The sequence below is a fragment of the Lepidochelys olivacea genome (assembly GCF_965140295.1).
Source record: "Lepidochelys olivacea isolate rLepOli2 genome assembly, chromosome: 1".
NCBI classification, from domain to species: Eukaryota; Metazoa; Chordata; order Testudines; family Cheloniidae; genus Lepidochelys; species Lepidochelys olivacea.
The window spans coordinates 346,842,310-346,853,792 of record NC_140411.1 but is presented as its reverse complement, the minus strand read 5'-3'; the positions used below and the strand labels follow the sequence as shown (position 1 = coordinate 346,853,792).

At 44.9% G+C, this 11,483-nt stretch overlaps 1 protein-coding gene across 2 annotated transcripts in view; it reads left to right on the top strand.

Annotated features, from left to right (window-relative positions):
• The first annotated feature begins 2,900 nt into the window (after nucleotides 1–2,900).
• The window catches only part of CHCHD3 (coiled-coil-helix-coiled-coil-helix domain containing 3), a 243,425-nt gene continuing 234,842 nt past the window's right edge, over nucleotides 2,901–11,483 (top strand). The window contains exons 1-2 of one of the 2 annotated variants that reach the window (XM_084617879.1): nucleotides 2,901–3,076; nucleotides 7,067–7,178. In XM_084617879.1, the coding sequence (XP_084474005.1) occupies nucleotides 2,993–3,076; nucleotides 7,067–7,178 (196 nt within the window). In that variant the 5' untranslated portion in view covers nucleotides 2,901–2,992. The remainder of the gene's footprint in view (nucleotides 3,077–7,066; nucleotides 7,179–11,483) is intronic. The other variant, XM_084617878.1, reaches the window with a different exon arrangement.

Genomic DNA, 11,483 nt, shown 5'->3' with positions numbered 1-11,483 from the left:
GCTCCAAATCTTGGCTCTGGGTGGATGAAACAAACAAATAGGGATAGTGGGAGAATGAGCTAAAAAGAGTATATTTTCCTGGAGACAAGCTGTGTGTACAATATAGCTTGCCTCCTGCCTCATGACTGTCCTTATATCCCTGGCATCTATAATACAATACAGTGGAACCTGAGGTCATTCTCAATACCACATACTATGTAATCTCCATCTTTTCTTTCAACTCCCTCTTCAAAATACACTTCTCTCCTGTTTAAAATCAAGGAAAGCCACCCGTTTTACACTGGTATAGCAAATTACACCAGTATGAATATCCCTAATATCGCTGGGCCAAAGGAAGGTTATGCTGCAGACTGGAAAGGAAAGTTATTGTACACTATTGGCTACTGATTCTATTCTTGAAATGAGTCTCTTACAAAGAAGATCACATATCTAAAGTGTATGTCAATAAAGGTACTGGACCATCAGGACAGTGAAAATAGAACATGGGTTCTCCACCTGGAGGTTGTGAACTCCAGCAAGTCCAGAAGAGTAATGTCCAAAAGAAGTCCAGGGAGTAATAATCACCTCTCTTTCTTTATGGCTAGATGGCAGGAGTGATCCTGAAGCTATAAGAGGCATGATCCTGAAATGTTTTAAGGGGGGGGGGTGCTGTATGGGAAAGGTAGAGAACCACTGAACTAAATTAAGGTAAACAATATTACAAGACAACACACCATGTGTAGATGATACCACTGTCTAGCAAGTTAACCAACATTGCCACCAATGTTCCCTCTAATTTTTGACAGGCTGTGTGCGCAAAAAATGTCTTCTGTGCAAATTTTTGACAGGCCATGTGTGCAAAAAATGTCTGTGCAAAGTGTTGTCCTTCTGTTCAAATTTTTGTGCTCGCGGTGTTTCGCCGTGTGTGCAGGGTTTAGGATCTGTGTGCGTGCTCACATGTGCACAGCTTAGAGGGAACAGTGCCACATTGTTTCCTTGTACACCCCCATCTGTTTGTATCCACCTATTTCTTGTCTTTTATAGACTTAAGCTCTTTAGTGCTGGGACCGTCTTTTTGTTCTGCATTTGGGCAGTGCCTAGCCCATGATTAGAGCTCCTAGGTGCTGTGGTAATACAAATAATAAATAATATAATGTGCATCTAGGGCTGTCATAAGAATGGCAGAATCTTATGTTGTACTATGCGAGAACCCGTGCACCTGTATGGCTGTAATCTGTAAAATGTAAAAAAGTCGAAAATGACTGGAAACTTAAAAAACTGGACTGTAACAAACCACAAATCTCAGTGGTGATTGAACCTGGTGATATTCTGAACAAAAAGAGCTCTCAGCCACGTTTGTAGCTGTTTTCATTGATGCACAGAGCGACACGCAGACAGTGACAATCCTGGAATCTTACTGTATAGACAAGGCCCTTCGATTTTGGTTTTTATTTTGTTTAAAATTTCTCAGGAATTTATCTGTGTATATTACAAAAATGAATAGTTTACTGGATAAACATTGGGGTTAATATTGGGGAACGGGAGGACAGGAAAAAAGCAACAAATAGAAAAAAGTAAAGAGGTGAGAGCACCATCTCCTCCCTTCTTCTGTTTCTGGGCCCACTCTAGGAGAGACAGCAGCTCGGTTACCAAGCTCCCATCTCTCCTTCAGCAGCAGGGAGCTGGGTCTGTGAGGTCCCCCTGAGGTCTGGCCAGGTTACCAAGCTGTGTCCAAAATTCAGGTTAAAATTGGTAAAAACTGAGTAATAGCTTTGTAAAACCTGGGAAATTTTCAGTAAAAAACAAAAACGAAGGGCCTTATATATAGACTATTTGAGAAATAGTGTGGGGTGATGTAATTAAACATGGTATCAAAGTGGATGCACACAGGGAAATAGAGTTAGGAGGAGAGGACAGTTTCAGGACACCCTGTGCTAGGGTTGCCAACTTTCTAATCGCAGACACCCAAACGTCCTTGCCCTGCCCCTGCACCCCCTTTCTCTGAGACCCTGCCCCTGCTCACTCCATCCCCCCTCCCTCCATCGCTTGCCCTCCCCCACCCTCGCTCATTTTCACCGGGCTGGGGCAGGGGGTTGGGGTGTGGGAGGGGGGTGAGGGCTCAGGCTGGGGGTGTGGGCTCCAGGGTGGGGCCAGAAATGAGGGGCTCAGGGTGCGGGAGGGGGCTTGGGCTGCAGACTTTGGGAAGGAGTTTGGGTGCAGGAGGGGGTTGCGAGTTGGGACAGGGGGTTGGGGTGCAGGAGGGGATGAGGGGTGCAAGCTCTGGGCAGCGTTTCCCTCAGACGGCTGCCGGGAAGCAGCCGGCATGCCCCTCCGGTTCTGTGCACTGCCTCTGCTTGCGGGCACCGCCTCCGCAACTCCCATTGGCTGCAGTTCCCGGCCAATGGGAGCTGCGGAGCCGGTGCTCGGGCCGGGGGGCAGCGCACAGAGCCCCCGTAGCCGCCTCTGAGCCGGAGGGACATGCCGGCCCCGCTGCGTCCGTGCTGCCAACCGGACTTTTAACAGCCCAGCCACCGGGCCCGTTTCGACCGAGTGTTCCCATCGAAAACCAGGCACCTGGCAACCCGACCTCTGTGCCCCTCCATCGACTCACGAGAACTACATTTCCCAGACGCCAAGAAACGGATAGCTCCCAGCATGCAACGGGAGACTGGTTCGCTCAATGGAGACGCTGGCGGACTACTCTACCCAGCCTGCACTGCGTCCCTCTCGCCCTTTTCGCCGGGCACTCGTGGCGCTGTGCATTCCGGGACTTGTAGGGCCCGCCCGCTGGAAGTTTTCCGTAGAAAAAGTTTCCGGACCCTTTGCCTTTCCCGGGCGATTTCCATGGTTACCGCGTAGTAGCCAATGGGAAGGGGGCTTCTATCGGTGGGAGGCGGGGCTTGTCCGGCGGCCGGCCAATGGCGGGCGGTGTTGTGGCGGGGTGAGCTGGCGGAGGGGAGCGCGAGTCTCCTTGGTGCTGTCCCCGGCTGTGGCCTAGCAGCCTGGAGCCGCGATGGGCGGCGGCGGGAGCAGCGCCCGGCGCGTCACCTTCGAGGCGGATGAGAACGAGAATATCACGGTGGTGAAGGGCGTGCGGGTGAGAGCGGGGCCGGGGACCCGGGGGACGCTCCCCCAGCCACTGCAGGGGCCCCGACCATCGGCCCCCACCCCCGGCAGCTGCCTCCTCCCTCCACCGTTCCCCTTCGGCCTCAGGCCGGGGACCCGCTCAGCTTCCTTCCACCCCCACGGCCCCTGAGACCTCCTCCTGTCCCGCTCTTCCTGCGCCTGTCTCTCTGCTCTCCCCCGCCGCCCATCTCCCCAGGACCCCCGTCCTCTCTGCGGCCCCACTCCCCGTCTTCTCCTCCCCTCCTGCAGCCGCTTCTCGCCTGGCCCTGTCGCATTCCTGCCGGCCCCCCCCCCCGTTTCTGAGCCCCTGGCCCAGCCACCGAGACCCCTCCTCTCCTCCCGACCCTCCACCTTGGAGTTCGCGGGAGGCCCCTCATCGTGGAGGCCGGGTGCGTTGTCGGACGCTTAGGAAGAGCGCGGCAGCGAAGCGTTCCCGTGCATAGGCCGCTGGGATCTCATCGTCGTCAGGATTCGTTAGGAAAACTCACAGGAGGACGCGAAGAGGAGGGAGGCTGAGCTGGAAGAGCCTGCACCCACTCCTTGACTTCCTCTTTTTTCCTCTCACCCTTTCCACATGTCCTACCTCTTTCTCTCGCTCTCTTTTCATTCTGTCACTGGTCAACACACACGCACAGGTTTTTCTGTGACACTGTTAGGGTTTGAAGTGCCTTGTTCCCTGCATCAGAAGATTAAAGTTTAACCAGACAAGGCACTGTAGGGTTCTTGTTGTGTGGTTGCCCTTTTCTGACATTCACATGGGAGAATGCTCCAGAACAGACAGGGATACCTGGTGGTGTACATGGGCATTGCCCCTCCCCTGGTTATCTGGTAGTCTCAGACGCTGCAGTTCAATGTACAGAAAAGCCTTGTATTTCTTCTTCACCCAAAACTCATGGTATTTTAAATACCGCAGTGTGGTTTAAAGTTGTTACTGTCAGTGTGACTGCACTGATGTAGGGGAACGGATAGAACATTTGGCAGAGTAAACTTGGTTTTAAAGTATTGGGAATTAACCAGTGTGGGTTCAGATGTGGTAATAGGGAAGACAAGGACAAATGCAGTTCATATTGTATTTATATCTGTCTGTCAATCAAGCAGTTTTAGAATCTTCTTGTTACTTGCTATGTCTGTTATGCCCCAATATTGCAAATGCTTAGCATTACTCTAGTGAATATGTTACGCGTATAAGAGTCACACAGGATCTTTTTCAGGGAAAAGGGCAATATGCCGCATTTATTGCGAATACAGCAGTTAGCACAGGGGTGGGAAAATTTTTGGCCCGAGGGCCACATCGGGTTTTGAAAATTGTGTGGAGGGCTGGTTAGGGGAGGCTGTGCCAGGCTGTGCCCTTGCCCCGTATTCCCCTCCCTACTTGCTTCTCGTCCCCTGATGGCCCTCCCCCCCCGAGACTCCTGCCCCATCCAACCCCCTCCTGTTCCCTGATGGCCCCCCCCCCCGGACCCCTGCCCCATCCACCCCTGCTCCCTGTCCCCTGACTGCCCCCGGAACCCCTGCCCCTGATTTCCCCCCACTGCCCCATCCAACTCCTCCTCCTTCCTGACTAGCCCCCTGGGACCTCTGCCCCTATTCAACCCCCCCCCCCTTCACCGCCCTCTGGATGCCCCGACCCCCTCCACACTCCTGACCACCACCCGAACTTCCCTGCCCTCTATCTAACCCCCCCTACTCCCTGCCCCTTTACCGCACAGCACAGAGCACCGGTGGCTGGCAGCGCTACAGCGGCACCGCCCAGAGCGTTGCCAGTGTAGTATAGTAAATTGCTCTCCGTAACGGTTACCAGCAGCACATTCCTACGCGGAGCAGTTTAATACACTACACCGGCAGTATGGCATGCTGAGGCTGTGGCGGGAGGGGCTAGGGGTGAGCCTCCCAGGGAAGGAGGGTCCCGCAATCCGTAGTTTGCCCACCTCTAAGTTAGCCAGTTGATGATTATAGTTACCAGTCCAGAGTCTGGACCAGTCTAGTTGCCAGCCAGATCGGTCGCACAGGGGAGCCGGGCTCTGTCGGTCGCAATCCGATGCTCCTGGAGTTGTGGCAAGATGAACCCAAAGTGCCATGGCCAGCTACCCAGTTCTTATAGTCTTTTTTTTCTCTATTGAAGTCTATGGATCTTGCTGTGTCAGTTTGTGACCAGTTACTCCTAATTGGTGTTGTCTTTTGATGTTAACATTCCAGAACACCTCTGAGAGGGTCATCCTGTCCTGGTTTCAATTTCATCAATTGTCTTGTCTTTAGAGGTGCCAGCCTCCACCTCAGGGTCGTCAATTTGCCCTTCCTTCATTATGGATGCACGTTGATGGTTCTCTGGTATAGTTAAGTTTCTTCACTCCTCCTCTCTTGACCATCTGACTTTAACAATGGCCTTCACACCTTATCTTTTCCTGATGCATGTACTCCTCATTCACAGAAACAGTCTTTTACAGAGACCTTCAAAGGTGTACAGCGGTTTTTATGTTGAGCAAGAAAGGCATTGTAAATAAAACCTTACTAAATCTTGTAATCAAAACAGTTCACATTTTGGCCCGGACCTTCAACATTCCTCTAATCTCCTTAAAATAGACGCAATACAAGATCCTGTTTCTTACTTACTAAACCTTAAAACAAATGTATATTTAACTAGAGTGCCTAATTTATAATACATATAGGAAACCATAGTGGACATTATAACTTATCCTAAAACAAAAGGGTGACCATAATCAGTCATAAGGATTGTTATGGTCTGTCCCTGCCTTAACATTGGTACAGAAAGTGGCAGTCTGGCAGATGCATTTTTACCAGTGCCCCAGAGGGTCATTCCTTTCTGCTATTCAAAAAGGGTAGCTAGCAGGATGATCAAATCATACATTAATTCTTATAGTACAAATATAAAATCCTGCTCCTACAAATATCCCCAGCTTCAGTGGTAATACTCACATGAATAAAATTTAAGCATATGATAGAAGGTCAGAACCATACCTGGGTTGAGGTTGACTAAGCCTTGCAAATAAGGAGGATGGAATAATTTTAAACCTTCAAGTGTAAATTGAATCTCCCTGCTAAGTCTTTGATCAAATAAAGAATTTATACCAATAAAATATTTTTAGACAAGGTTTTATTAGTTATGTAATTGGTTTTGTATTTTGATAAAGTTAAAACTAGATTTTAATTAGCCGGAACCTGTTTTTTCACAGGAGAATCTGACCAAGAAGTAAATAATAAAGTTTTACTACTTTTTCCTAAAAAGGTGCATTGGGGAAACAAGATACAGCTGTAAATTGGAACATTATAAATATTTCATATTACCACCCATTTTACTAATATTACTGTCAAGTATTTCCCTGGGCTCAACTCATTACAGGCTTATTACAGACTATGCTTGAATCTGTGCATTCATTTCTTGTTCTCACGTCAATTCATATTCATTGAAACTATTAACAAATGTGGGAATTCTGTGCTTATGCTGATGTTAGAGTGGATTTAGCTGAAGATTACACTTGCTGTTGTTATTATTAGTATTGTGGTAGTGTCTAGAGACCCCAGTCAGGTCAAGGCTCCTTTGGGCTATGTGTTATGTAAACACAAAATATGATCCTTGATTAGGATCCAAATAATTAAGAAAATTAAACAATATGTCAACAGTACAGAACTTGTTACATTTCCTATGCTGCTTCCATTTTTTATTTTATTTCCCCAGACCAATTTACTCCCCACCCTGCTGCTTTCTGTTCATATTCTATAGCAAGCCCAAAATGCCCTCATTCCCCCTGCCCATCTTCAAAAATACCTCCAGGCTTTGTCTGGAGAGGAAGAAAGAAAGGAGTAGGGGTGGAAGACCTATTGCTTTGCAAAGCTAATTCAAAATCTTTGATAAAATTTTAGATGTTTGGTTTTTATTCCGTGGTTTTGTTTGGGGTTTTTTTGGCGACCTGTTTTATCTTGCTGGGGTTTATGTTTTTTCCAGCTGTCTGAGAGTGTCATTGATCGTATGAAGGAGTCTTCTTCGTCCACTGCAAGGCCGCAGTTTCAGCGGCGATCAGCATCTGGTGATCATGGCTTGCTTGGAGGTACCGCAGGTATGGCCATACTTTCTGAGAATTTGGGGAGAAGTAGAGTATGATGAAGTTTTCAAATTACTGTGATAAACTTGTTACCGTTTTGTAGAGATGACTCTGTAGGTTAATGTGCCTGCTGATCACTTTGTAAAAATGAGAGTTTTTAGAATATTGTAATTTTTAAGTTATCCTATTTGATACTCTTTCTCTGCCTGACATTGACAATAACCCCCTCTCTCCAAGCTGAGTGATAATGATGGACTTAGTTTTGCTTATTGTTTTAAAATGCTTTATTAAACACACACGAAACAGATAAGGAAAACAATCTAGTCAGAACACTTAAATACTCTCAAATTTGTCTTATTTTTTCTTTTCTGTGATTGGAGTGTTATGTATTTTCTTGCTATTGATGAATGTATCTTCTCTAAAAATTCATTAAAAGGAAGCCAGGTATCTAATTGTATGGAATTTCCTAAAAGGAAAAACATCCCTGGTTAAATTTTTTCTAAATTATATTGAATATCTATTTAGGGAAAGAAAATAAAATGTTAGTTTAGGAAGTAGCTCTCAGGTTCTGATGATGATTTTTTTTCCTACTTGTTTTGGGCTTTTTTGTTATCAAAATCAAGTATTCGCATTGTTTTATTAGAGATATACAGAATATGCTTTAAGATGGATACTTTATCTGTTTTCTTTGTCTTGATGAAAATAAGGATAATTGTAGCTCGTACTAAAGATTACCTGGATTATTATTTATTTGTATTTTGCTAGTGCCCAGAAGCCCCAGATCAAGGCACCGTTGTGCCAAACCCTATACAAATACATACTGAAAATGGCCTTTGTGCCAAAGACCTTGCAATCTGAATTAAGACGATGCAACAAATATGTGGAGGGGAGAGGACAAGAATAACAGTGATAGGAGCATATGATTATGTGACAATGAGCAGGTTTCAAGTAAAACTATTTTTTTAAAATATACCAGAAATATTAATATCAGTATTCCCTAATAGCCATTTGCTTAGTTGCTCTCAGTTGCCAGTTTATCACAGACACTGTGGTAGAAATGGGTCTTGAGGCAAAGTTTCAATGAGGTGAATGTACCATCTTTCATCTACTGTTTTTGAGAGTGTTACAAATATTAAGCATCACAACACACCTGGTAAGGAGCTATCCCCAGTTTACAGAATGGGAAACTTTGACATGGAGAGGCAAGGTGACATGCCTCGTATCGCACACAATCAGCAGTAGAGAAAGGAGTGGAAACCAGATCTCCTCACTCCAGGGTGTAGTCCAGTTGACTTTTCCATAGACTTCAGTGGGATTTGGAGTAGGGCTCTGGTGCCGTGCCTCAGCCCCACTACTGTCCAGTTTAGTTAAACGAATGTAGTTCTTGTGACGTTGTGTGCTATGTTACTGTTATAAAAAGGGCCACTCCAGAGGCTGCACTTTGTATCTTTTGACTGAAATCATACCCTTACCTTTGAGATAATCTCATTGTGATATATCCCACCACAGTGCTAAAATGCCCTGTAAAACAGTAATAATGTTCATTGCTGTTGCTCACTATTATCACTGTGGGCAGTTCTAGAAAATAAAATGAAACAAGTGTTGAGAATGGGATTCTCATGTTTAGGCAACTGTGAAAAAGGGAAATTTGGAATGGGTAATCTGTGCACAGGACTGGCAGCCAGGGATTCCAGAGGTCTAATCTTAGTGTGCATAAACTGTACGCTTTATTTGTCTCCTCTCTGTATGGTAGGCTGGGGGAATCAATACAGTTCTTTTTATTGAACTCCAAAGGCTTCAAATTCAGTTTGACCCTTTGCAAGCTTAGGGAAACTCGTACTATCTTTCTTATATATACTTTCAACTTTAAAAACAGCCACCATACATTTAGATGAAGTGACTATTTCTGCTAGAATGTACAGCAGGGGTTATAGCTTACTTTTGTTGTTAAAAAATGACTTGTATTTAAGAGGATTAAATAATGCTAGAGAGGTATGAGAGATGTGGTAATGTATACTTTTCCTTGAGTGTTTTCAGGAAAGAACTACAGACTTGAGTTCTTTTGATGCATTAATGCTGGTGGACCTGTTTATACTATAGCCAGACCTAATTTGTCCTCATCCGTGTTTGTCTGATAAGATGATAAGATAAAGCAGTGACTTGCAAGATTTTTCTTACATCCCTTGTTTGAAAGTCAATCTCTGTGTTAAGAACCTCACATCATATGGACTGCACCCTTTATCTTGGGATGTCTTGTTTTAATTCTTTTCACAATGGTCAAAAACTTTAAGTAGGAAAAATTGAGTAGAGTTTTCTGAAGCTGCAGGCTGAGGAGTAACAGGTTACATCACTTGCAAGAATGTCTTGCTTGCCAATGATTGTTGACCTCAATTGGGAATTTTTTTTTTCCGTACAACTATAATGAAATCTGAAGTTCGAATACTATATCTTAAACCATAATAGGTTGCTTGAGTCATTTTCAGTCTTCTGAGCAACATTAAATGTACTGAAAATATGTAACAAGTGTGAAATCTTTTTAAAGTATATCTATAATTCCTAGGGCAATATTGATGAAAAGTAATTTGATATCCCTATTTAAGTGCTTTTTCTGTGTGTGTATTATATCTGAAACTCAGTCATAATAGACAAAGAGAATGATTTAATTCATTTTAGCTTTACTGGATTACTCTAAAGTTAATATTCTATTTTGAAAAAACAACCCCAAAGCAACAATCCAGATTACAAGGAGGGGAAAAAAAGCTCTAATGCCTGGCCAACGTTTCTTCCCTTGTGGGAACAGATTCTTCCTGAGCTTTGAAGGCTTTTTTTTCTCTTCTGTTTTTGTTCCTAATAATATTGGTTATTCATTATTTGTATTAAAGTAGCACCTACAAAAATCAGTTAAGCATCAAGGCCCCTCTGTATAAACGAGTAATAAAACAGCCTCTATCCCCCCCCAGCTAACAAACTACCGTATATTCTCGATCATAAGCCGGTTCGTTTATAATTCGACCCCCGCCCTCCCAAGATGGATAAGTAAAAATGGTAAAAACTGTACAACCCTTCAGTAAGCTGACCCTATATTTCAGGGGTTGGCAAATGTTGACTCCTGGCCCGTCAGGGTAAGCCGCTGGCGGGTCGGGGCATTTTGCTTACCTGGAGCGTTCGCAGGCACGGAGCCCCTCAGCTTCCCGTGGCCGCGGTTTGTCATTCCTAGCCAATGGGAGCTGTGGGGGACTGGCGCCACTTCCCTCAGCTCCCATTGGCTGGGAACGGCAAACTGCGGCCACAGGGAACTGAGGGGCTCCATGCCTGCAGATGCTCCCGGTAAACAAAACGACAATATATTAGATATTCAATTCAATGATTTCACAGAGTTTAAAATAATCAAATTTTGGTGTAGACCCATTTATAAGCCTACCCCCGCTCTTTGATGCGTCATTTTTTTACCAAAAATATTTGGCTTATGACCGAGTATATACGGTAAGTCAGACTTAGAATGTTCAACAAAAGTAGAAAAACATGACCAGGTCCTTTCATTTGGAAATGGTACCCTAAATTATGTGTGTTGCTATGTGAGCGGGTGTACAGCTCTTTTGTTGTCCCTGTAGGAGCCCTCAAACACCTGAAACACCCCACCCCAGAGGTGTCTCTATAAATAAGCCCTGTCAAGATAGACAATGGTCTAGGGTTTCAAGGGTTAATTTACATTCAGAATTTGGAGGCAACTCATGGAGACACTCCTCATTGGGAGCTAACTAGATGCAACTGAAACTATGGAATAGTTTTTGAGTGCAGAAGTGACCATTATAATCATCTAGTCTGATATTCTGCATAACGCTAGCCAAAGAATCTTACTCTGGAATTTGTGCATCAAACCTATAACTTCTGTTTAAACTACAACACGTCTTTAGGAAGACATCTAGTCTTCATTTAAACACTTCAGCACCTTCAGAGGAAAGGTCCTATTACTGAGGATAGAAAGACTACTGGGTGGTGCTCATCAGCAATTGGATCGGGGAGCTTCAGGGAAAATATAGGAGCTATTCTGTGTGGCTTGTACTTTGTTTAGTTTTGAGTTTACGATTTGTAAAACAGCATGGAAGAATGCAACTAGAATTTGCCAAGTTAGTGCCCATTTGAGTTAATCAAGAGCTCCTCTGCAAGTAAAGTCTCTCACCCTTTGCTAGTCTTGCACTCTGAAAATAATTGTTCCTTTTCATTTACCGTGTGATGACCATTTTAAAGTAACAGAAAAGTTTGGTCTGTACATGAAAATAGAGTCTAACATGGCTACGCTTGGACGGTGTCACTTTTATA